The 27,773-nt window shown below is 40.4% G+C and overlaps 1 protein-coding gene across 3 annotated transcripts in view; it reads left to right on the top strand.

The window, feature by feature from the left end:
- The first annotated feature begins 3,590 nt into the window (after positions 1-3,590).
- The window catches only part of LOC132391321 (E3 ubiquitin-protein ligase SH3RF3-like), a 330,553-nt gene continuing 306,370 nt past the window's right edge, over positions 3,591-27,773 (top strand). For all 3 annotated transcript variants that reach the window (XM_059964353.1, XM_059964354.1, XM_059964352.1), the window contains exon 1: positions 3,591-5,034. In XM_059964353.1, coding sequence (XP_059820336.1) covers positions 4,660-5,034 — 375 coding nt within the window. In that variant the 5' untranslated portion in view covers positions 3,591-4,659. The remainder of the gene's footprint in view (positions 5,035-27,773) is intronic.

Genomic DNA, 27,773 nt, shown 5'->3' with positions numbered 1-27,773 from the left:
TTGCGTCTCTGCAGTTCATATGAATCTTAAGGTTCAGGTGCCGAGTCTGCTGTGTGTTTCTACCACTTTTCTGTTTTTAGTTTTACAATTTCACAGATTCCTGATCATCTGGCTAAATAAATTCCTTCTCAGCCCTATTCTATATGGACACCCCTCTATTCTGAGGCTCTGCCCTCTAGTCCTAGACTCACCCACTATTGGAAACATCCTCTCTACGTCCTTTCTGTCTAGACTTTCAATATTCACCAGGTTTCAATGAGATTCCACCCTCATTCTTTTAAACTCCAGCAAGTACAGGCCCAGAGCCATCAAACACTCCCCATACGTTAACCCCTTTGTTCCTGAAATCAATCTCATGAACCTCCTCTGCTAGCACAACTTTTCTTTGATAAGGGGCCCAAAACTGCTCTTAATACTCCATCTGTGGTCTGACTGATGCCTCATAACCCTCAGTGTCAAATCCTTGCTCAAATATTCTAGTTTTCTCAAAAAGAATGCTAACATTGCATTTGCCTTCCTTTCCACTTACTCAAACTTCATGTTTTGGGAATCCTGCACAAGGACTCTCAAGTCCCTTTGCACCTCTGATATTTGATTTAGTCTTTTGACAAGAACAACTCCACTATATTCCTTTGAACTAATGCCTGCATTTCACCTACCTCCATTTGCTGAGGGCTTAGTTTAACATCACATTGGAGGATTCACCTCTGGCAGTGCAGTTATCTGTTCCCAGGACAGTGGAGACTCACTATCAGTAGTTTTCCGTTGATCATTTCCATGATCTATACTTGAACTCGCACCTTATGGCTCAGAGAGAGAGGGAGAGAGCACTAATAGTTAAGACTCAGACATAGCCAACTAAATTTCACCAATCACATTATGTACTGGGACAGAATCCAACTACAACTACATATTTTGTGTGTGGTCAAATTCATTGGATTTTTGCATCCCTTGCTGCTAGTTTGAATTATTAATGATTGAAAATAGTTATTTTCAATCACTAACATGTCAGTGATCGCAGAGAGAATCTACAGCCTATTTAAGATAACAGCAGACTATAAGTAAACAGATTAAAATTTAAATTTTAAATTTTAAAACTTGAACAGGCCTTTTCTGTGACTCTTGAAATAGATGAAGCTTGTTGGGTTTGAGTCTTAAAATTTCACATCTAGGGTTTCACCTGAAGTACACACTCTTTGTAGTTGTTGTCCTTAATTTAACTGCTGCCTGAGAACTTCACTCAGAAACTGGTATGTTAGTTGGAGGACTAATCTTTTAGATAAGACTTAAACCAAGGACTTGCCCTCTTTTCCAGCAGTTCAGAAAAATATTTAAAATCCTGTCACAATGCAGAATAAGAAATTCTTCTGGCCTCATTGATACCATTCTTCCTTCAAAAGACACACCAAGTAACAGTTTGATAAAATTTTCACTCTTGCCTGCTTCTAAAAACATATATAGTACATAGCAACATTGACAAACCCATATAAATATGATTGTTTAACTGCTATATTGATAATTATGCACACAGACTGCAGCTTAATAAAATGGAGACATCATGCCAGTGCTTTCTTGCCTCACATTAACTGCTGTAAGTGCTCTAACCAGAAGTGAAGTAGATGATGTTCTTTAAGTGGACACAATAACATGTCAACACTACACTCAGAATAGCCCAAACACATTACAGTGAGATACTTTGAAGTACAGTCATTGAAACAATGGTGAAAATGTAGTGAACAATTTCTCACATAACAAGTTTCTCAAGTATTAATATCCTAATTGTAAGAGGAATGATTTAATGGATTGGTGTAGGAATAAATGTTAGCTAATGTGCCAGAGAATACTTCATTGCATATTGTCAGTGGGATCTTTTACCTGGGACTTCCACGTAACATCTCATCAATATCTTGGACACTGATGAACTAACTCTCTGAGCACTGCACTGGAATATCAGTATTTTCATAATCCTTTCTGTCTCTTCTCATCAGATTAAACAGGATGTACGGTACAAAAAACAGGCATTTCATTTCAATGAATTCATACTGGTGTTCTATTTAAGTCTGCTCCTGTCTTTCCTCATATAAATCTATCAGGATCACCCTCTGATCCTTCTGTAACGGCTCTCTGTGCTGGTCTGTTCCCCTACAAATCACACTTAGGAAATACGAAAGGAAGTTCTTTCCCCGGTTTTATATTAATGGTCTCCAACTATGCTTCCCACCCGCAAATGGAAACACTCTTCTTTCCTGATGAGCATACCCTATTCTGCAGCTTCTCCATGATCACTTTCTATTGGTTGGTTTATTATTGCTATCACATGTAGGGAAATACTGTGAAAAGCTTTTGTTTTGCATGCTATCCAGACAGATCAGTGCCAGACATAATCACTTTCAGGTAGTATGAAGGAAAACAGAATGCAAAATAGAGTCCAGTCACAAACAGGAGAAAATCTGCAGACGCTGGAAATCTGAGCCACACACAAAATGCTGGAGGAACTCAGCAGGCTGGGCAGCACCTATGGAAAAGAGAACAATCGATGTTTCGGGCTGAGAGCTTTCATCAGGACTGGAGAAAAAAGATGAGGAGTCAGAGTTAGAAGGTGGAGGGGAGGGAGGAAGAAACACTGGTATTAAGTGAAACCAGGAAGGTGGGGTGGTGGTGAGGGAGTCCGTTGGCAAAGAGATACAGGGCTGGAGAAGGGAGAATCTAATAGCAGAGGACAGAAGGCCATGGAAGAAAGAAAAGGGGAAGGAGCACCAGAGGGAGGTGATGGGCAGGTAAGATTAGGTGGGAGAGGGAACCTGGCAAGGGGAATGGTGAAGTGGGGCATTTTGAGTGTGTGTTGCAGTTACAGAGAAAGTGCAGTGCAGGTAGACAAGTAAGGGCCACAATTGGGAAATAAGAGTTCACCTTTTAGGATATGACATTCATTCAAGAGTCTGGAACAGCAGGACACAGCTGTATTGAGCTCAGTGGGGCATGTTTTCAAGCTTTCGGATCCTTTGCCTGACGGGGGAGAGGAGAGAGGGTGTCCATTGGGAGGGGTCCTTTATAATGTTAGCTGTAAGAATTGTTTACAAACACCCTTAGGTGTGTTCGAATCACAGGTTTGACATAATTTCACAACTATCCAATTCTATCCCTATAGGAATAAGAATGCACTGTTATCTCAGCTCAGCTTCATTTTCCTACCGTAACTCGATTTCCCACGATTACCTTAATATCGAAAAACCAATTTATTTCTGTTTTAAAATAATCGAAAGAAGCCCCATTGCTGGGTTTATTTCTTCTTCTGTGGCTCCTGATGCAAGTTTTAATGAAGAGCATTCGGCTCCCATATTTTCTGATAAAACATTAAATACAGATCAACCCATTTTGTTGTCAAAGAAATCTATATTAATAAACAGACGGAACTAATATGCAGACGGATGTAACATTTTTTTCTCAGACAACCCCGCCGAACTGTTTGTGCCAACGGAGCGGTTGGAGATGCCACTCTCTCTCCTCGAGAGGGCGACGCAATCAAGCATTTCGTCCACATTAACGATTGCAGTTTGGACGCATTTCCGTCTCTCTGACGCTGTCTGGGGCTGGAAAAGCAGAAATCCGCACGAGAGCAAGGGTATTGACATGTTGAAGGGAGCGGGTGAAGATCGCGGCGGAGGCTGCACTCCTAACACCGGCTCCCTGGCACAGTCGCTGCTGTTCGCCAGCTAATTGTCGCCGGCGAGATTGGAACCAACTTGCTGTCGGCGACCCCAAGTGCCAGGAGTTGCTGCGGAGTTTGAAGTGAGCAGGACCGCGGCTGGAATGTGACGTTCTGGAAATGACCTGTTTCCAATTAGTATCGATACTGCAGGTTCCAGCTGCCCGAGCCGGGGCCGAAGGCACAGAGATGCAACGCCTGTTTCTAGATCAGCAAAGCGTTTCTCGCGGGGCAAATATTTTTTTAATTTAATATTTTAAATATCTTTGTCCTGCAAAGGGAAACTTGGGGAGGCAGCCAACATTTCGAATTATACATATTCTGATTAATCGTATCTTTAAAGTGCATTGAATTGTGAGGGGCTTTTGAAGGTTTTCGTCTTTGATTTGAGGAATAACAAAGTTATTGATTGGATTGAAGAAAGGATTTTGGAAACAATTCCAAGTTGTGTCGTGGGCCTGAGTGAATTGTTAACATTTTATGGATCAGGTCGGATCTGTAAATGTCAGTGAAAGGTACGCTGCTTGCTTTGGGACTAGAAAGTCGGATTGTCCTGCTTCGTTTTTTAAACGTCAGAATTTATGTTGCATCCCCGTGACTCCACTATTCGAACTTGTACAGAGGAGATAATCAGTCTGTCTGCGAGGGAGATCTGACTTCAGCGAGTTTGGACTTTAAAGGTGAATTACGAGACTGACGGGATAATGTAGCGAAGGCTGGCGGCGATGGTGACACGCTGTGAGCACCCAACACCAAGCGGCTTGTGACCGGCTGCATGCAGCATATTGCTGCCGGGGGCTTCTGACTTTCCTTTTTCCCCGATAAAAATGCAGTGCGGCAGAGGTCAGCGACGTCTGGTTTAGTGGGGGATGTAAGATAGGCGAGAGAAGTCTCGCCTATTCCCCGATCCCCCCCCCCCCCCACTTCCCCTCTCCCTACATCCATGCTTCAAGATGGATGAATCTTCGTTGCTAGACCTGCTGGAGTGTTCTGTGTGCTTGGAGAGGTTGGACACCACGGCCAAAGTGCTGCCCTGCCAACACACCTTCTGCAAGCGTTGCCTGGAGAAGATCGTGAGCTCCAGGAACGAGCTGCGGTGCCCGGAGTGCAGGATCCTGGTGGACTGCGGCGTGGACGAGCTGCCCGCCAACATACTGCTGGTGAGGTTACTGGATGGGATTAAACAGAGACCGAGGAATGGAAGGTCAGCCCTGACCCCTGGCCCAGGGTCATTTGCCTCGGGGAGTGCTGCATGCTCAGTCTCCTCCTCTCTGGGGACAATGCTGAAGGATCACTCCGCGACCGCTAATTGCAGTTCTCCGGGAAAGGTAATGTGCTGATGGAGTCCTTTAACTTATTGCATACCGGACTGCTTGAACAGAGTATCTTCTTTGTGTGGTTGTCTGATGTAGGAGATGTCTGAGGACATGACATGCCCAAGTCTGGGTTTTGACCTCTCAGTCAGATCTTTCATGAGGAATTTTCATTAGCATTTCCCACCGAGACTACACAATCTGATATGATGATGTTTGACCAGGTTGCCCTGGAATTCCAGCTTCCATTCTCCCTGGTCTTCCAATTTTAGTTGTTCGATCATAAAAGCTTGTTCCATCAGAACTTTCTGGAAAGACTTTGTATCAGTGCCAGTAATAATATATGCACGAGCAAAAAAAAGTAAATACATTTTAAGTATTATTTTTAAATAATTTATTGTAATAAATAATTTTTTTTTCTTTTAAAAAAGTAAATAATTTTAGGTCTTGTCTAAAAAGGCTAATTATGCCCCTATCAAATCAAATGGGAAGAGTTGGATTGATTGTGGAGCAGATTTATGTAAGTCCCCACAGCAAAATGGGCTAACGCGCCTGTTACCTGCTGTACTATTTTATGTTCTAAATTGATAATTTAGAGTAATTTGGGTAATATGCTAAGAGTAATTTATCAGTAACCATTCAGTCCTTTGGGTTGGTTTTATAATTCTGCTAGTTTAATTCAGTTTGAAAATTGCCATTTGGTACTGATGCAATTGACAAAAAACTTCCTATGAAATGGGATACTGAAACTGAAAAGAAACAAGGCTCACTCACCAATGTGGCATGTAGAGGCTTCCACTCCTCCCCCTCCCAAATTTTCCTTTCAGAGAGCCAGATGTGCATGAAGGAAGCCAGATGACAAATTGATAAATGGGTGGGCTGTGTTTGCAGGCTAGCAGCCATTGTCACTTAGGATATTCACATTAAAACTATAATATGTTGCTATCATGTAATTACACTGTCGCTTTGGGTTTGAGTGATGGGAAGTAGCACATGGTAATGTGTGGGTGAGCGACAGTGAATGTTTGATGACATATACTCTTGAAGTACAGTTGATAGAATTGGTCATCTACATAGACCAATAGAGGTGTTTTAGAAGGATTTGCATTTTATGACAGATAGGAGCTAAAACTCAATTTGTAATTATCTGCATCATTTGTAATGTTTTAATTTATATTTGTTTTTAAAGGGAATATATAGGGGTTACTATTAGTAATAGACATTTCACAATAGTTTAATCCTAGGTTACTGGGGGCACAATTGACTGCTCAGTCATAGATCTGCCAGCATCAGCTTCGTTTAATTATAATGTAAAGAGTGTAATAGTACTGAATCTATTTCATCATCTACATCATTTGAATCAGATGGAAGACCTGCTATCTTTTCTGCTGGGATACCAAATACCTACTTTGTATGCATTTGATTACATTTACTGATGACATAAAACTCAGTTTGATTTCACAATGGTTCCAATCGTGGGTTGATGCAGTTCATAACCTATTATATTCAGAAATCTGGTTTGGAACCTTTTCCCTATTAACTTCCTTTATTTATGCTACGCAACTTCTCTGAGACGGCGGTGCACTGATAGCTCAAAAGTTTAATTTTAAATACTCACGGTCAGATTTACAAAAATATTTTTGATCTTTAAGCAATGATTTTCATTGAAACCCTAATAAAATGATTTTTTATGCTGGACCAGCAGCTAACCAAATCAATTGACACTGGAGTTTATACCGCACCAGTTTCACGTTTCAGAGCATGTTACTGGATAGTGTCAGGATTGTTGTCTTCTGGGCAATGAAACTGTTAAATACATTAAAATAAAATACTAACATTATAGTACTTTTTGAGAAAGCTCCTTACATCAGGTTCACTTACGGTTCAAACACTTTATTGAATTTATTCCATCAGATGACAGGAGTTCTCGAGTACCTTTTCCCCCAATTGTACTGCGATGATTGAAAGTGATTTTGAGTAAGCCATTTCACTGCAGAGAACATTGTGGCCAAACCCAGTCCTGCTGATAATTATGCGTGTACATCTAAAATCAGATTAAAGATTAGCTCTATTTGTCACATGAATGTTGACACATATCGTGAAATATATCATTTGCGTCAAAGACAAACACTATCTGAGGATGTCTGGGGCAACCCCCAGGTGTCACCCTGCTTTTGCGGCTAATGTAACATGCCCACAACTTACTAACCCCGAACGGTACACGGAAGGGAATTGGAGCACCTGGAGGAAACCTATGCCACTGGTTAACATAAAAACTCCTTGCATACAAAGGTGGGAGTTGAACTCCAATCACTGACAGCGTAAGGTGTTATACTAACCACTGTGTTACAGTGCTGCCAGTCTTGAAGACGGGTGCTAAGTGCAGCATGCCAGCCATTCCTCTGTCTGAAATCAATTAATAGGCAGGCAAATGATCAAAAATGAAATTCCACCATGCATAATTTCACCATTGCCTGTGAGTAAATTAGCTAAATTATTGGGGAGGAGTTTTAGACCACAAAATCGAGTTGTGCAGGAAAACCCAGAACAGGCTGTTCATTGCCTTGTCTAATTCATGATGAGAATTAAATTCATTAGTTCTCCCACCTGGCTCAGAGAAGGAATGCTCACTTAAACTGTTCTCCCGACTGAGTTATAAATTAGTCACATTGTAATATTAAGTTATTTCTTGATTATTTCAAGTGTGTTCATTAATAGTTTAGTTATAGTACCTGTATGGAAACTACCAAGTATGTAACTTCTCCTCTCTGCAGCAGACTATTTGTGTCTCCTTATTAAAGATTTGAGATTGCTTCTAACCTTTAAAGAAACTTTCCCCCTCTTTCACTGCAGCTGGGCTGGTGACAGAAGCGTTCCTGTTTGAGTTTATTTTATTAATTTGTTCAGTGATGTTTTAATTGAGGTTTACTGCATTCCTTCATTTGTTGACATAATCACATATTGCAGTTGTCCTGATGCAATTAATTCAAACCGAATAGATTGTCTCCACAAATTGGGATTAATTGTGATAATGTCAGGAAATAGGATCTGGACTGTGAGTGGTTTGGAATTAATAGGATTGTTGTCCTGGGTTGTATTTGGGTCAAGGATGAGCACACAAAATTGTTAGCCTTTGTTGGTGCGAGATTTCACTATGTGAATAGTCTTCTGGCCAGGTTCCCTGTTAAATTTGAAATCCTCTAAACCTCTGTTGCCTGAGTCTTGGCTTCCATCAGGTGTCACTCACCTAGCGCCAGTGTGCTTGCTGACCTTTGCTGGATTCTGACTAAAGCAGTATTCTGATTATAAATCAATCACCCCTATTTTGAAAGACCTCAGTTTCTCACTGACAGTAATGTCCTTTCCAATTTCTAGGATACTTGCCCTCATTCAACTGCATATGAGGATGCCTGATCTGTAACTGCTGACTGAGTGCCTTCAGCTACCACAGGCTAATGCCCTAAAATTACCTCCCTAAACCTTTCTGCTCCTATTTCCGCCTTTAAACCATACTCTAAATGCTGCCTATTTGATGTTCCTGTGTTGTATATGACACTGGTGTCAAGTGCCTGAGACATTTTTCTTCATTATGTGGACTTTATAACAAAGGATGCAAATTGTATTATCATGTTTTAATGGTATAAAGACAACATTGTAGATCACCTTAATGCCTTACCACCGAAATCTTTGGTATACCCTTTGCAACACTGAACAAAAATTGATATTGATTATTTCACTGTGATATCCCCTTTTTGGTGTGTTGAAGTTCTCACATATGATAGAACTTAGTCCAGTAGCTGTGGTCTTTGCAGCCAGTTCCTAAAGGGGTAGATTGGAATAAAAGCAACACTCCACTAGCCACTGAACGAGTCAATGGATGTTACACTAATGGGAGTGGAATGGCATTGGCCTTGTGCAACTTGGTACAGCTAAGCTCTACCACCAGGGCAGTCCCTGTAAGGATGTGAAGGTAATCTACATTTTGGGAAAACATCTAATGCAGACATAACGGTGCTTTGCTCTGCTTGCTCTTGTGCATTGAAGGGAACTTAAATGAAGTCTTGTGTCATTGAGTTTGTAACTTGGCTGACATCTGAGGGTAGGAAGGTACATATAAGATTGTGCTTGAGATGCAAGAGGTCACACAGACCCTGATGAGTAAGAATGTTGTTCGAGTTTTTCCCCATTAAATAGTATAGTTTCAGGGGAAGTAACTTGTGTTTAGTAATTAAAGAAGAGAGTTGTTTTTTTAACCAACTAGGTTGAGGATCTTGCTGCAGGTGAATTGTGTATTCAGGGGAGTTTTATGATCAGCTGCATTGGGAAATAAATCTTACTGAGAGGTCAGAAGTAAAATTTTCAATGGAAGATACAATATGTAGGAATGTGAACCAAACTGAGGTTAAGCTAATGTCCAACATCATCAACACAAAGTTTTGTATGAAGTTGTACATGGAACTTCTTATTATATATTGCATCCAGCAGTTCATATGGTATTTTGGATGAATCTGGTAACTAACTGAGAAATGAGAAGAGAGCTTTAGATGAAAGTTGTCCCAACTTTTGAATACTGATTTATTTCACGTGTCACTCCTGTGAGTGACAGTATGTTAATGGTTTCTGGAATAGTGTTGATCCAAAGGCATTTTCCAGGTGAAGCAACAGTTTGCTTGTGTGCCTTCCAATTTGGTGTACTGCATTAGTACAACTGTGATCTTTTCTACATTAAAGAATCGAATGCTGAGCAGGAGACTGCTCCACAGTTATTCAATCTTCAAGGCTGAGCCTGTGCTTCCACTGGCCTGTCATTTTAAGTTTTCATCGCTCTTCTACTCTCTGTCTTTGATACCTTGCACTCTTTCAATAAACATCAATAAGAGCTGAAGGAACATTCGATCTAGTGGACACATTACAACCATTAGGATTGATCATGTTTCACCAAACGTGCTTTCCCTGTTTGTGTCAGAATTGGGCAGTTCTAGAGGGCATCAACTAACACTAACTCTGTTACGCTAATCTCTCTGCACTGATCCACTGCGTATCCCCCCGTTTTTTTTTGCTTTTCCAGCAGCTCAGTGCTTTGTATCTCTCAGTTCCAACATTTTTTTGTATCTTTCACTCTGTCCTCTTTCGTTCTCTTCTATGTACATCTCCTTCAGACAGGTTATGTACAATTAAAGAGACCTCACACTTTAGCCACAGGACTCTGGGTCTGGCTCCCAGCTCACATTATGGATTAAGAGAGGAGTCTGATGCTGTACCATAAAGATTTCCATACAATTAGATGCTAACATTAGAGTTTTACTGGTTTGTTGTGGCAGTCTTTGGTGTTTACTCTATCACAGATGACTCCTTTGTTTTCACTCTTTCTCTGCAACTTGCAACGTATTTTTGAGCTTAGCTCTGATGAAAGGCTACTGATCAAAAACATTAATTAGAATTTTTTTATTGATGCTGTCTGATCTGTTGAAAATGTTCTGCTTTTATTTCAGATTTCCAACATCTGTAGTTTTCTTTTTGCTTTTCAGTCCTGCATGGGTTAGCCATTTAGTTTTCGGTTATGAGAAAATGTTCCTGCTTCTGGAATTAACCTAATTAGATGATGTTTATTTTGATTTTTTACACATCAAGAGTAACATATTTATTGACTTTGATGTTTAAGAACCAAATATACAAAATGCTGAATATTAAGTCTGTGTTACTTGTTACTTGAAGTTATTTGTAAGACTGAATGCTTAAAATCCATTTAATTGTACAAGTACATATTACTCAGTATGTAGCCAAACAATACTTGTACATGTCATGAGGGGACATGGATTGATAACTAAATAAAGGCACTATAGTATATACCTTGTCAATTTAGGAGTCTCACTACGAAATGTACCTCGAATAATTCAGGTCATGGACAGCAACTATATTTTAAGAGACATTTGCAGTTAAAAATGACTCTTGAAATAAATGTAATGGAGTAAAACTTGCCCATCCTCTCCTCCTACCACTGTGCTCAACATGAATCAAAGAAATTCTTCTCAAGTTTAAGTAGAGGAGGTAGAATTTAAATAGGAGCAGTTGTTGATTGCTTGAGGAACCACCAATGTTTAATTGCATTGTTGCATGAATAGGGAATGAATAACATACTGTTTTTGTAATTTCTTATGTTCCTAATCTTAAAGATTGTAATTTAGTTGGGTTGGGGAGAATTAAAAGGAGTTACAGCTAGTAACTCAATTCCTGTGCCTGGATATCAATGTAACTAATACTATAATTGTTTCCTAATCCTCTTCTACAATGTTCCTACCTTTCTTAACTACCATTATTGCCTCACATCAGAAAATCTCAAGATACACTGTGTCTTTGCACAGTAATGTGACTATCAATAGATGAAATTTTCCAAATCTATCATGATAATTTTGCAGAACTCCGTATTTGAATCTGTCAAGTTGCATTTCCGTGCTGTCACTTTTACAGAATAATGTCAATGATTGCTGATAGTTTAGTTGACATTGCTTTCCCAAATCAGTTCTTTTCTATACACAGCCTGCTGAGCTTTCCAGTATTTTTTGGTTTTATTTTCAAATTTCTAGCATCCTCAGTGTTTAGTTTCTGTTCATAATGAGTTAGAATAAGCTGTAAGTTCATCTGGCTATTCGGAATTTTTTCAGCAGCTTCTGGGATGCATAAATTCATCAGTGTTTTTATATACATATTCAGTAGGTTGAAATATCTCTTGTCTATCTGTTATTGCCTCTTTTCCATTTAAATATAATATATTGCAGCTTGAAACTCCAACCTACTTCACTTGCCATCTGGCATAACAGTGTTTCAAAAATTGCAAAGCTGTGTTAATGAATTTAACAAATAGTTAAAAATTCAAGCTTCATATGATTACTGGCCCAGTTCTTGCATTGGTAAATCAACTTTGATGACCTCTGGTCTTCCCATAGTACTTTATACCCAATGAATACATTTCAAATACAGTCATTGGAACTGTAGCAATAGTAAAGGCCAAGTTTAATGTTTCAGAAGTAGAGTATAAAGTATTATTTATTTTGCAATGCAAATTATATGCATTGGTCATGATCTTTAAAGAATCACCAATTCTGGCATGGTCCCGGAGGACTGGAAGAATGCAAATGTCACTCCACCTTTTAAGAAGGGAGGAAGGCAAAAGAAAGGAAATTGGCCAGTTAGCCTAACCTCAATGGTTGGGAAAGTGTTGGAGTCTATTATTAAGGGTGAGGTTTTGGTGATAAAATAAATCAGTCAACATGGTTTCTGTAAAGGGGTATCTTGCCTGACAAGTCTGTTAGAGTTCTTCAAAGAAGTAACAAGCAGAGTGGACAAAGGAGAGGCAGTGGATGTCATTTACTTGGATTTTCAGAAGGCATTCGATAAGGTGCCAAAATGAGGCTGCTTAACAAGATAAATTCCTATGGTGTTACAGAAAAGATACTGGCAAGAATCGAGGAGTGGCCGACAGGCGGGGGAACGAGTGGACATAAAAGGGGCCTTTTCTGGTTGGTTGTCAGTGCTCCTCCGGGATCAGTATTGGGACTGCTACTTTTCACATTGTTTGTCAGTGATTTGCATAATGGAATTGATGGCTTCATGATAAAATTTGCGGATGATATGAAGATAGGTGGAGAGGCAGGTCATGTTGAGAAGCAAGCGATTTGCACCAGGACTTAGACAAGTTGGAAGAATGGGCAAAAAAGTGGCAGATGGAATACAGTGTTGGGAAATGTATGATGATGCATTTTGATAAAAGGAACAATGGTACGGACTGTTATCTAAATGGGGAGAAGGTTCAAACATCAGAGGTGCAAGGCTCCCAGAAAGTTAATTTAAAGGTTGAGTCTGTGGTAAAGAAGGCAAATGCAATGTTGGCATTTATTTCAAGAGAAATAGAATATAAAAGCAAGGAGATGATGCTGAGCCTCTATGAGACATTAGTCAGGCTGCACTTGGGGTATGGTCAACAGTTTTGGGCCACATATCTCAGGACAGATGTGTTGTCATTACAGACAGTCCAGGGGAGGTTCATAAAGATGAATCCGGGAATGAAGGGGTTAACATATGTGGGATGTTTGGTAGCCTTGGGCCTGTATTCACTAGAATTTAGAACGCATGGTGATATCATTGAAATTTAATGAATGTTGAAAGGATTAGTTAGATGCGGAGAGGATGTTTCCTATGGTGGGGGTTTCCAGAACTAGAGGGCATAGCCTCAAAATTGAGGGGTGACACTTTAGGACAGAGATAAGGAGGATCGGTCAGGGCATCAAAGGTATGGGGTTGAGTGGGATTCAGCAGCAGCCATGATGGAATTGCTGAGCAGACTCGATGGGCTGAATGGCCTAATTCTGCTGCTATGTTTTATGGTTTATACATATGCTGTTTGGTGAAATATGAGCCCCATATCTCAGTACAGTTATTGCAAGGATGACTTCTATTCAAATTGGTTCTGATTGTTTCTTCCATGTTATGATCCGTGAACTGTGATAGGCTTCAGTATGGATATCTGAGATTTAATATGCTGGTGAATGCCACGCCTTTCTGATTCGTCAATCATTTAAAACCAGGTTAATGAAGGTCATTATTTTATTGTCTTTGCTTAACCTACCTGCAGTTTGAAACAAGGGTGGGCTATGTAGTAGTTATTTGATTGAATAATTGGTCATGACTTCCTGACTGCAAGAGAAACAAAAACTGGACCAAATGATCACTCTGGACTCCTTCCATATGTGTGAAGCAAAGATGGGGGTAAACCTGACCAATTTAGCTTGATGATACTTGGTTTTTTAGCCTCAGAAATGAACACATATTTGGATAAGCACTGAGGAATACTGATGCTTACCTAGCTGTGGTCTGATTTAAGAAAGCACTTCAGGAAAGAGCAGTTAGGAAAACCTAGTTTGGAATAACCTCAAGGATGCCTCGATGACACTGGTGTTTTGTTTAATGGTCACCGGATGTTGAACTTGTGACCATACATGCCTGGGATGGAGAGAGCAATGCAGCCGAAGAAAGAAGCTTCCAGTGTTTGCAACTGTAGAATCTGTATGATTTGGGACTACTTGCAGTAGGTTCTGCTAGTCCTGAGCAACCGTGAGCTCTTCATCGCAGCTCTGATTGCCACACTGTGCATGTCAACCTACCTTTCCTCAGCGTTCACGGGCAGCCTCTTGGTACCCAGCAATGGTTCCTTCATTGCTAGGGCACAAGTGGAGGTTTTGTCAGATTCAGGTGCCACAGCATCAGCCCAAGCGGGTATATATTTCTTAAAGTACTTGTGCTTGAACTAGCTAACAAATGGTATGAAACAACATTTGTGGGGGTACTTGTGTACCAGAACTTCATTTATACGCCATGGATGTCAGAATTTAATTCCGGATAAAAGTTCAGCTGTATTTAAGCCTTCATAGTCATCTTTTACAAGCTGTTCATCTAGGAACTAATCAAAATACTTAATACTTGGTAGGACTTTATAGCCTTCTCAATTATTTGGCCTGGGATCTTACCCTGCATTCCAAATCTTAAAGGAAAGAACTTTGATCTTGTCTGACTGCACCAGAATATTTGATAACTTAACTCTCACTTCCATCTAAATTTGTTTTAAAACTGTTAGGCAGATGCAGCGGGTGCTGATGAAAACAGTTAAGAGGGGCTCATGGGGCAGATAAATGTAAGAGTCTCATTATTGTGTATGTGCTGTCAACTAATGACATCTTTACATACTAATCAGACAAAAGCAAAACACATTACATTTCTTAAAAAGTGACACTGTTGGCAGCATTCTAATAGCACAATAAAGGAGCTATATAAATTCAGTCTATTGATGTTGAAGCTATTTGCAATCTGAGAGTCCTGAGAGTCTATAAGCCAAGTTGATACTTTCGTGATGAAACCCACCAGATTGGGTCAATGCCCTATTCTGTAATCTTCCAACAAAGTGGAATCCAGCTGGCTGACTTTTGGATCAAGATAGTCAAATGTAATTCAGTACCAATTTTTAAGTCATGCAACCTTCCTATATCTACATTTTCATTATAAATTTCCTTGTTGACATTTTTAATTGAAGCTGCCAGTATAAACATCACATTGTAATTAGACTCTTCCCACTAAGTAATTCTTGTGCAATTTGAAAAATGAAGTGGACAGCCAAAAGTGGTGTAAGGAATGCATTTTAACAGATCTTTATTATAAAACTGACAGTTCTCAGTTAGGGTCTCAGTTTCTACATATAGGCAGACTCCCACCCATTATGCAGAGTAAATGTATTTCTTGTCACATCTTGTATATTATGTATTCCCATATCTCCATAAATCTGTGGGTGTTTCACTTGGGAACTTCAGACCAAGCTAATATGAATCACAGATTGGAATGAACTTCATAAAACTATCAAGTTTGAGAATGATGGTTGCATAATGTGGCTTGGAAACGGATGATATTCATGATCTTTCACCAATGTCAACTGGAGCTCCAATTACGTAGCCTAAAAATTAATGTTAACATTAAAAGGAATTCTTTAAAGGATATTCCTCTGTTTATTTAATGGGGGATATTATTGAAATCTGTGGAGGGAAATGTCACATGAGCAGGTTAAATACAGTAATTAGGTTTGTCACAGCAGGAATCCATAAACAGTAAAAAAAAGTATTGCAATGAGAGTAGCAATCTTGAAATATTGAACCAGCATGGAGTTAACAAACTGCTTGCCGCCCACTTGTAATGTGGTAATAGTACATTTCACCCCAATAAGGAGACTTTATTTCTTATTTGATTAAGCATGTGTATATTTAATTAACAAAGTAGATTGGAAAATCTATTAGTGAGGAATCAATCACTTGATCTAAGATGGGGCCTTTAGTAACCACAACGATTCTTCAACATGCAATCTTGTCATGGAGCTGTTCAGACCAATATTGAGAGGGGCACAGATGAGGCCGCTCTTCTGTGACACGTTGATTTTTGAACATGTCACTGTTACAGAGTATCAAGAATTTTTGCCATGCTGGAAGTTAGCCTCATGCCAATCATTTATGAAGTTTGTAACCATCTGTTTAATTAGAGAATGTTTCAAATAACTAAATTAGCATTGATGGCAATATCCCAAAGATCACAATTTATGCTCACCAACAATCTGTCAAATGAAATGGAAAATTCAGAACACTGCTAAATGCTTCAGGCAGGTTAGCCCTTTTGCCGTTCTTTCTGATATTTGGCGGAAAGGGGAAGTAGTGGATTGGGGCTGACAGGTTTCTATTTGTGCACTTATCCACCTGCATCCTGTTACTTTTTAGGATTGCGTATCACATAGGCATGATTGATACAGGGTTACATCTCACTTAAGTCGGCCCACGTCTGTGCCTCCCCCAGGGTACTTCTGTGCTGTTTGTGGCTCTGACTCTGAATGGACAGAAGGCCTTATTGCTGCAGCTGTCCTGCAGACAGAGCAGCCCACAAAGTGTAAGAAGATCTGATTACTCCGCCTCTGAACTGTCTGATGGCCAATGCCAAAGGCATATCAGAGTTTGTTTATTGTTTTAGGCAAACATCCACAGATTATAAATGCCATGAAAATTAGCTTTTTATGCAGCAGCAGAGCACATTACAAATAGAAGAAACTTTAAATAACATTATACATAATTTGTATATCAAGATAATCATAACAATACTATTGGAGAGAGAGAGGGGGGCAGAGATGTAGGGATTTTCTGGTTGGTTCAAGAATCTGGGGCAGTGGGGAAAATGCATTTGTATCTTAATGAGTTGATCTCCATGGTCCTGTAATTCCTACCTGATGGCAGTATCGAAAAGAGGGCATGGGCTGGCTAGTGGAACTTCTCGATAACAGATGTCACCTTCCTAAGACATTGCCTCTTGCAGTTGACCTTCTTTGGTGGGGAGAGCTGTACCCGTGATAGAAGTGGCAGAGTAGTCACTCTCAGAAGTTCCTTAATAAGTAGAGATGCTGTTGTCCCTTTGGTATTGCTGCACCTATGTGTTGGGTCCAGGATATGTCCTCCACAATGTTGACACCCAGGAATGTGAAGCTGCTCACCCTTTCCAACCACAGACTCTTCAATGAGGTTTAATGCACGTTTTCCTGGTTTCCCCCTCCTAAAGTCCACAATCAATTAGTGTTGTTGTTATGGCGCCACTGAAGTAGTTCACCTATCTCACCTCTGTACACTGCCCTGTCAATGTCCCTGATCCTGCCAACGAGCGGTGTCATTGGAAAATTTGTCGATAGAGTTGGAGCTATTCTTGGCCACATCTTTAACATCAGTCGAAATAGTTTTAAAGAATGAAAAGGTGGTAAAATTTATAAAATCTATATCTCATGTAAGATAATAAAAAATAAAGATTTAATAAGAATGGTCAGTTTATTTCCCATTTGATCAGTGAATGAGGCTATGTTAGATCCGCCGGCTCGAGCTGTTGTGAAGCTCTTTGTCCAACACAGATTGTGCTTTGTCTGACAGCTCAGAATGATGCAGTCATGAGTTCAACATCATGTATGTTCTCCACATGACTCTGTGGGTTTCTTCTGCCTGCTCCAGTTTGTTTGCACATTCCAAAAATATACAGATGAGCAGGGTAATTGGTCACATGGGTGTATTGGGAGGCATGGCCTCATTGGACCAGAAAGGCCTTTTACCTTGCAGTATCTCTGAATAAAACAAAATGTTCGAAATGAAAAATAAGTAACTGTCATTTTGAATTTAGGCACATGCAATAGAAATTAGATTTTAATTCTTCCCTTGCCCTCATCCCACAACCCTCTCCCCTACCCAAGTGAAATGCTATAGTGGCCATTTCTAATCTGGTTTACACGACTTTGGAAACTTGATACCTGATCAGCAATTCCACACCAAAATTGCACAAGATGCAATCAATTTCCAAGTAACAATTATGAATTAAGTCAATAACTTTGCTTTCATTCCTCCCCCCCCTCCCCCTTACTCATTTTTCCGATCTCCATTTCAGGCCCTGGCTCCACAAACTCCTGTCCAGCACCCTTTGTGTCCCACTCCAATCATTCCTTAGGAAATGATCTCCTCGCGCTTCCATGGATCACTCTTCATAGCTGGAACAGAATTTGTTGTCTCCATCCTTACCCACACTGCTATCCCATAGTGACAGCATCCATGCCCTCTAGCCTTCCTGGAATCGAACTAGGCATGTAACGGAGCTCTGGATGGCAGTCACCCAGTTTGTTCTCCACAGGCCTGAACTAGCGCAATCCTCTGGTATCTTTTCTAGGCCAAAGTATGAAGTGATTGACTTTGAAATTAATTCTAGTAAGAAAATTCAGGGTGTTATAAGGTCTCATCTGGAATACATCTATTGAATACCAGGTACTTTATTGGGTGTTGGCGCGTGGCCAACTGGTTAAGGCGTTCGTCTAGTGATCTGAAAGTCGCCGGTTCAAGCCTTGGCTGAGGCTTGCGTGTGTGTCCGTGGGCAAGGCACTTAACCACACGTTGCTCTGTGACGGCACCGGTGCCAAGCTGTATGGGTCCCAATGCCCTTCCCTTGGACAACATCGGTGGCGTGGAGAGGGGAGACTAGCAGTTTGGGCAACTGCCAGTCTTCCATAAAAATAGCCTTGCCCAGGCTTGCACCCTGGAAACTTTCCAAGGCGCAAATCCATGATCTATTGAGACTAACGAAGGTCTACTATATGCATACGTTATTGGGCAGGACTTCAGGTGAACTCTTGTGGGATCTGAGTATTTTCTGACAATATATAAATGCAGATAAAGTTTAAAATGGTAACCTCCTTGCAAAGGTGCCTTTGGATGAGTATGCAGTAGTCTGTTGCAATTTTCTATTATGTGTTATTAAATTTGAGAGTTTTCATACACATGTTCAGTCAGTTTGAAGCAATTCTCCCTTAGACCAAGGTAGATACGATCAGCCTACATGTGTTCTTTGCTAAATGTCAGATGTTCGACCTCTCATGTTTCGCTTTTTAACAGATGCTCCAGAGGATGATGAATTCTAGTTCATGTTCTCTAAAATGCTAGAGAGAGAGTGCATTGAGAGGAAAGGTCCATTATTACATCGACAGCTGATATCAAGCTGCAGGTTCCACACAGGTTCTTGATGATATGCCATGCTGATTGTATAGTACCCATCGATGCCATCAGTCTTCTAAAGCATGATATAAAAACTATAATTTCAGAGTATTGGTGTGGAAGACACTTTCTGGTTCAAAAGCACAAATGAGATTGAACCTTAATTTCTGATTTTTGTTCTGTATTTATTTATTTCGAGATACAGCACAGAATAGGCCCTTCCTGCCCTTCATGCCATGTCACCCAGCAACTCTTGATTTAACCCTAGCCTAATCACAGGACAATTAACCCATTAACTCATGTCTTTGGACTGTGGGAGTAAATGGGAACGAACACCCATGGAAACACACGCATTCCACAGGGAGGAGATACAGACTGCTCACAGAGGACGCCAGATTGAACTCTGAACTCCCGACACCCCAAACTCTAATAGCATCGAGCTAACTACTACACCACCGTGGTGCCCCAATCTATTTCGTACCATGTATTTTCTGTTTCTGACGAGAACCACAGTATATTAACACTGACCAATACACAATTTGCTCCCGATGTGTTTTTAATGGCTGCCTGCTGACAGCTGCTACTGAAAGTTGCAAAGTCTTGAGCTCACTGTCACCATGCTGGAGTCATCCCTTCAAAACATTAAATATCACAATGCGGCTGAAGTATTCTAATTATGAAAAATCTTGGTATTAAAGATGGCAAAGAGTTGCCCTCCTGACTGCTGAGTGCCGCAAATACCCGTTTATTTGGTTAAAGGCCTGGCGTGTGATAAAGCTGTTTTCTCTAAATGCACTTAGTGCATTAATTATTCAGTGCTTGTGTTGCCTCAGAGTAACATGTTAATATACAAAGGAGGCCAGGTGATTCTACTAAGGGATTAACGTTTAACACTGACCCAGATTTATGTCATTGACTGGATTTGGTACAATGCTTTTATTCTTAAAGAATAGAGGGGGCAGGAGATAACATGGTCTCCGCAGTCCTCCTACCAGTGCGATTCTTCAGCCTACAGCTATAATGTTAGTCCCATTTAGTTAACATTTGCACGACTCTCCTATCCCCAGTTATGTTATTTTGGACACTTCACTACACTTGCTCTATTATGGTGGATTTACCTGACAATTTTACAAGTATTTTAAATGAACCTTGCACAGAGCTTATTATGAACTTTGTATTTTGATAGTATATTTGGTTTGATCAAAATTGAATATAATCTGAACAAAAAACAATTCATCGGTAGCTGAACCATCAAGCTAGGAGATACTTGTGCCAATGATGAATAAAAATCCTTATAATTTATTTGCTGAAAATATTTTTTAATGTTACTCTCCCATCCCCCACTTTTATCACTTCCTGACAGATGTCATGCTAACAATGCAGGAGCTAGCAGTCAGCTGGCGGTCTGCAATTGAATATTGCTCAGGTGAACCCAACATTGAAGGGCATGTTTTTTGATTAAGCAGAGGTCTGATTGAAACTACAACGTGAATATCTGCTGGTCTATTTAGTTTACCGACAAGCACAGGCTTTAGATGGGCCATCAGCTAACTGTCAAAGGAATAAAGCCTTTTCCACTTCATTTAAAGTCTTAGCCTATGCTGTGAAATAAAGTATACCCACATGAGTACAATTCATAATCCGTAGGGCCATTTCTAGAATATCGTCCTTTGACAAAATGGAGCATCCTTTGCTTGCTGTTGTTGGTTGCTCATGGTGCAGAAGATGGGTTTGAAGTAAAATGCTCATGCACACAAGGCATTCATTCTTGTTTTGCACACTTATAAGAGAAAAGAGCTCGCTTTTCCAGTCCTTTTCCGAATACCTCTTTTGCAGAGCAATTCATCAGCTAGAGGTTCTTGTCCCAGCATAACAGATGCCTCATTTTACCTTGTGGCTATCAATAGATTGGCATTCAGCATACTGAATTGTGAGAGTGAAGGTAGTTTTAGGATTCAGTTGGATTATAGAGATGCAAATGAACTGTGTATTAATACCTTCTAAGATGCCGGAACAGACCATTATATCATGGCTGGTTTATTATTCCTCTCAACCCAATTCTCCTGCCTTTGGTCCATAACTTTTAACACTCTTACTAATCAAGAACCTATCAAGCTTAGCTTTAAATATACCTAATGACTTGGGTATTGTCTGCAGGTGTTCCGTAAGGGTCGGTGTTGGGACCACTTTTTATGCGGTATATAAGTGATTTAGATGATGGAATAGGTGACTTTGTTGCCAAGTTTGCAGATGATGTGAAGATTGTTTGAGGGGCAGGTAGTGTTGAGGAAACAGATAAGCTGCAGAAGGACTTAGATTAGGAGAATGGGCAAGGAAGTGGCAAATGAAATACAATGTTGGAAAAATGCATGGTCATGTACATTGGTAGAAGAAATAAATGTGCAGATATATTCTAAACGGGGAGAAAATCCAGAAATCTGAGATGCAAAAGGACTTGGGAGTCCTTGTGCAGAACACCCTAAATATTAACTTGCAGGTAGAGTCAGTGATGAGGAAGGCAAATACAATGTTAGCATTCATTTCAAGAGGTCTAGAATACAGGAGCAGGGATGTGATGCTGAGGCTTTATAAGGCAGTGGTGAAGCCTCACCTTGAGTATTGGGAACAGCTTTGGGCTCCTTATCTAAGAAAAGATGTGCTGGCATTGGAGAGGGTTCAGAGAAGGTTCACAAAGATGATTACAGGAATGAAAGGGTTATCATAGGAGGAATGTTTGATGGCTCTGGGTCTGTACTCGCTGGAACTTAGAAGGATAAGGGGTGGATCTCATTGAAATCTTTTGAATGTTGAAAGGCCTAGACCAGAGGTCGGCAACCTGCGGCTCCAGAGCCACATGCGGCTCTTTGATCTCTGTGATGCGGCTCCCCGTGGTTTGTTAGCTTTTGAAATGTAATTCGAAATTTGAAGATTATGGTGATCTTGTACAATATGAAAACTTTGCGGAGACACCGTTTCCTGGCACATCCGAACCGGCTCCGAATTAGCCACCGTTCCGACTAAGGGAGATAGCCTACGGGGGTTTGTGAGTACGTGTCTTTTGGAGCATCCGCGCCCACGGGGGGCGGGTTGAGGGAGGCTTTAAAGCAAGGCTGTTTAGTTCGGATAAAGTTATCTTTGACTGCAGTCTTTATTTTAGCGCTGCGTGTAGCGCTACACCGCTACAACGTGTTTTTTATCGCTATTAATATACATCACAACTGCCAATGCCTGACACCCGCCAGTGCGCGCTTTCTTTTAATTCTTCGATCCAAGGTAGGCTACCTACGGAGTAACCTTCAACCCAACGTCTTTTTTTCGGAGTTCAAAATGTTTTTGTTGCATGCAGAAATGTAATTTCGTTTTCTCTGCAGGAGTTCATCAATTTCATAAATGCAACACATTATAGTTTGTTTATACATAGCATAAAGGCAAAAAAAAAAACCCGTTGTATGCAGTGTTATTTCATTTTGTGGCTCCCAGTGTTTTCTTTTCTGTGGGAAATGGGTCCATATTGGCTCTTTCAGTGGTAAACGTTGCCGACCCCTGGCCTAGACAGAGTAGAGGTGGAAAGGATGTTTCCCATGGTGGAGGAGTCTAGGACAGGTGGGCACAGCCTCAGGATAGAGGGGCATCAATTTAATACAGAGATACGGAGAAATTTCTTTAGCCAGAGGATGGCAGCTGTGGAGGCCAGGTCATTGGGTGTATTTAAGGCAAAGATTAATAGGTTTTTGATTGTACATGGCATCAGAAGTTACGGGAAGGCTGGGGAGTGGGGCTGAGGAGGGGAAAAAATGGATCAGCTATCACTGAATGGCAAAGCAGACTCATTAGGCCAAATGGCCTAACTCTGCTCCTATGTCTTATGGTCGTATGGACTTGGCCTACACAACTACCTGTGGCAATTCACCACATTCGAGCTAAAGAAATTCCTCCTCATCTTTGTTCTAAGGGACCTCCATGCTTTCTGAGGCTGTACCCTTTGATTCTGGACTCTCCTACCATAGGAAACATCCTCTCTATATCCACTCTATCTGGATCTTTATCTCCATTCTCCATCTATATTATCTCCTTGATACAACATCAACTATTTTTTTTCCTTTCCAGTGCTTTGGCCAATGACAGAGAGGGTTGCAGCCCAAGCCATTTGCAACAGCATAATACAAGTCGTAATCTCCTATTGCCAAAAATTACCATAATGAACACAGCAGACCTATGCAATAGTTACATAAATAGGAATAAATAAAATAGAACCAAAGTGAATTAAATTGTTGTGGAATAAATAATAGTTCCATAAAAAATGTATAGTTAATGTCTCTGTAGTGTAATAGATAAAAGATATAATTCTAAGGAATATGTTGAGCATCTTTTTTTGCTTGAATAATTTTGATATGGAATTACCTTTGTCTTTGTTTTTAAGGAGATAATCTCACACCGCATTCTGTGTAAAATTCTGATTGACCAGATTGTTTGGGAAAGTTGTGAAAATGCATAGAACATTAATTACGAATTAAACAAATAAACTCTTCTTGGGCTTCCAGCTGGGTACAAGTATTGATTATAACTGATGTTTTGATGACAAACTCTGCCATCTTCATCAGGGATGATGCCTGAGCATGTCTGGTTCAGTGTTATTTATATCCCCGTCATCTGTCCCTCCTGATTGGTTAGTCCTTATTTTTTTAAGAGACAAGTTGTGGTATTCCATTAGAAATTAATAGTTTTGCGTATAGGTATTATGTAAAATAGGTACTGAAAGCGAACAACTATTATTTTGGATAAGAAAGGATGAATTTATATTTGTAAACACGAGGAAGTCTGCAGATTCTGAAAATTAAGGGCAACACACATAAAATGCAGGAGGAACTCAGCAGGTCAGGCAGCGTCCATGAGATGAATCAACAGCTGACATTTCAGGCTGAGACCCTTCTGCACTGAGAAGGAAAGGGGGAGATATCAGAATAAAAAGGTGGGGAGAGGGGAAGGCTAGCTGGAAGGTGAAGCCAGGTTGGGGGGGGGTGGAGGTCAAGGGTTGGAGAAGAAGGAATCTGATAGGAGAGGAGGGTGGACCAAAGGAGAAAGACAAGGAGGAGGGGACCCAGGGAGAGGTGATTGACAGTTGAGAAGAGATAAAAGGTCAGAATGGGGAATAGAGGAAGTGGGGGGGGGAGGGGACTTTTTACTCGAAGGGGAAGTCGATGTTCATGCCATCAGGTTGAAGGCTATCCTGAAGGAATATAAGGTGTTGCTCCTCCACCCTGAGAGTGGCCTCATCTTGGCACGAGGTTTACATTTATTGATGGGGCTTTTACTTTCTTTTCCCCCTTTGGTGTTTCTTTTCTGAAGAGAAAACAATCTGAAGTCGTGATTAACTGGAGTTGATCATCATAAAGAATAGCAAGCTTTATTGAAGGAGAGAAGGAATCTCAAACCAGTGTACATTGGCTTCAATTTAGACTGCTGGAATACGTATGATACACGTAATTTGAATTGAGCTTCTCAGTGCCCTGGCTCATTTCATTGCTAATTCTTAAACCTTCAGAAGCTGCACCTGCATATTGAATAATCTTTTCCGTGGTCAGAAGTGAAACCTGTAATGATGTCATTTGTAACTTGTCAGTGTACTGCAAGCGAGCGTTAATACTGTGATGAGAACGAGGCTGCTGGCTTGCTCTCTGCTTCACATCACAGCTATTTTGCTGGCTTCCCATTTGATTTGATTTTACTTTCAAACCTGCAGCATTCCAGAGGCATTTTCCTTTTCTGACTGTTTTTAAACACTCGATGTTGTGAAGAAGAATATATACATTCATATTGTAATTTTAAGGAAGTAGCTTTTGTGTCTCTTCGGTTGAGATGGCGTGGCTGTGAATCTAAATCCCTTTTTATGACAGTCCTTTGGTTTATGTTATAACACGTGGTTTGTTGCTATTGAATGTGATGCAGTGGAACACTTGGTTTTTGGATATCCGTGAAAAGGGGTTCAAACTGATTCGCTCAGCCCTCACTGCTGATGTTTTAACACCTCCATGTTTGTATCTGGGTATCTCACTCAATGGCCACTTTATTAGGTACACCTGCTGGATATGTAAATGAGCAACTCAGTGCATAGAAGCGTGAGCACACGGTCCAGAGGTTCTGTTGTTCAGACCAAGCATCAGAATGGGGAGGAAATATGATCTCGGTGCCCATGACCATGGGACGAATGTTGGTGCCAGTTGGGGTGGTTGGAGTATTTCAGAAACTGCTAATCTGGGATTTTGATGCGCAGCAGTCGCCAGAGTTTACAGAGAAGGGTGTGAGCAGCAGTTCCACGAGCGTCGGTAATGAGAGAGGTCGGACTTGCTCAAGCTGGCAGGATGGAGGCAGCAGCTCAACTAATCACGTGTCATAACAGTAGAGCATCTCTCAGCACATAACACATCAAACCTTGAAGTGGAGGGGCTACAGCAGCCGATCGTGAACATACAGAAATACCACACAGTAGCCACTTTATTAGGTACCTCCTGTACTTAATAAAGCAGCTGCTGACTGTAATATTTCATTATGGGGACTTGGAACAGGCACACAAAAGCATGAAGCAAACGGGAGAAGGATTCTTTATACTTCCATAGCATTTAATCAATACACTTCCTAAATCATCTATAAACACAATTTATTCTGCTTGCAAGGAAGACATCGATACAATGTGATATACTTTGTGAAACAAATTCCATTTCCCAAATTATCACCAAGTGCTAAACAAGTGTTTAGTGATTGGCATAATTACTTCAGAAATATTTTGTTGATCTATATCAGCAATTCACTAATATATTCCTAGGGTAACCTGTTGATCTTTGACCCTGAAAAGATTTGTTGGATCATGTTTCTCGGGAGGGGGGGGGGCCTTATTTTGTAGGCTAATTATGGAAATGTGTATTCACTCTACATATGCTAACAGATTCAGAAGTGACTTCCACAAGGATTAGAAAATGCAAGATGCCCTATACTTTAGGCCATAAAGGTTTCAGATGACTTGTTATCTTAAGCTTCACAGTGATGGTTCGTGATGCAATTTGACCTTTACAGCTGTACTAATGTCATCTAATTCTCAAAGATCCATTATTATCCAAAATGTCTAAGCTATAGATTTTGGTCACTCTCTTGAGTGATATGCTTTACAAAACAATTTAAATAGCTTCTAATCTCAGCTGAGAGTTTCAGGGTGTATTCCTGCTGTAAATCAATGCTTTTAAGATATTACATGTTTCATTATATCATGTAAGTGACCTCTGTAGCTGCCTTAGAAGTTAATGATTGATTTAGTGATCTGGGCAGAGCAGCTTTATTGTCCAATTTACTGTAATTTATCAGAAAAGGCTAAAAGTGTGAGATTATTAAAAAAAGTTACTTAGACTAACAAACCTCAGTTATTTAATATAAAGGTGAGATAAGGAATTGTGGTCCTAACTGCAAGAGGAGGAAATATGGGATGTAGGAAGATTAAGCAGAGAATAAGTAAAGAGATAATTTGCAGAGTGAGGAACATTACAACAAGGAGCCAAAAATACAACACTATTTTAAGTTACTTTCTCAAGCAACTTGCTACGTAGGCTTTTGAGATCAATAGGCTTGGAGAAAATATAGACATGAATAAGCAATTATCTTGTTTTCTGAATTGCTCGGTTAGTGTATCAATTTTCCTATACACTATTAGTGTTCAAATATTGTCATTGTAGCTTAATTTTGTACATCAAAGTGTTTACAAAAGATCTTATTGAGGTATAGAAAATTATGAGAGACATAAATTGGTGATTGTATGCAGATATTTCCCCCTTCTTGCAGGACTAGAATAAATGGTCAACACAAGGAAATCTGCAGATGCTGGAAATTCAAGCCACACACACAAAATGCTGGTGGAACACAGCAGGCCAGGCAGCATCTATAGGGAGAAGCGCTGTCGACGTTTCGGGCCGAGACCCTTCGTCAGAACAAATGGTGTTAGGTTTAGGGTAGGCATTGTCCTGCCGAAGGGTTTCAGCCCAAAACGCCGACTGTACTCTTTTCCATAGATGCTGTCTGGCCTGCTGAGTTCCTCCAGCATTTTGTTTGTGTGATAGGTTTAGGGTGAAAGCTGAGATACTTAAGGAGAATCAGAAGGGGATCTTCATTCAGAAGGTGGAATGAGTTGCTAATGGAAGTGGTAGAGGTGGGTTCAATTATAATATTTAAGAGAAGTTTGGATGGGTACATGGATGAGAGGGGGAGGGAGGGCCATGGTGTGGGTGTAAATAGGTGTGACGCGGCAGAAGAACAGGACAACACAGACTAGATGAACTAAAGGATCTATTTATGTGCCTGGTGCTCTGACTCTCAGGATTAGTTGTGTTGACCTGATAAATTGCCCAGTGTTAGGTGGTGGTGGAAATTGTGTTCCTAAACAAAGCAGTCTGTTTCATGGGCAGTGATTTGTAATTTCTGTAAGAACAAAATGACTGTAAATGGGGTTTGCATATATTCAGTTTGCTGACGACACCACTGTCGTAGGCAGAATCAAAGGTGGTGATGAATCAGCATATAGGAGGGAGACTGAAAATCTGTCTGAGTGATGCCAAAACAACCAACTCTAACTCAAATTGTCAGCAAGACCAAGAAGCTAAATATTGACTTCAGGAGGAGGAAACCAGA

The sequence above is a fragment of the Hypanus sabinus genome, chromosome 3 (genome assembly GCF_030144855.1).
Source record: "Hypanus sabinus isolate sHypSab1 chromosome 3, sHypSab1.hap1, whole genome shotgun sequence".
Lineage (NCBI taxonomy): Eukaryota > Metazoa > Chordata > Chondrichthyes > Myliobatiformes > Dasyatidae > Hypanus > Hypanus sabinus.
This window is presented reverse-complemented; position numbering and strand designations above follow the sequence as displayed.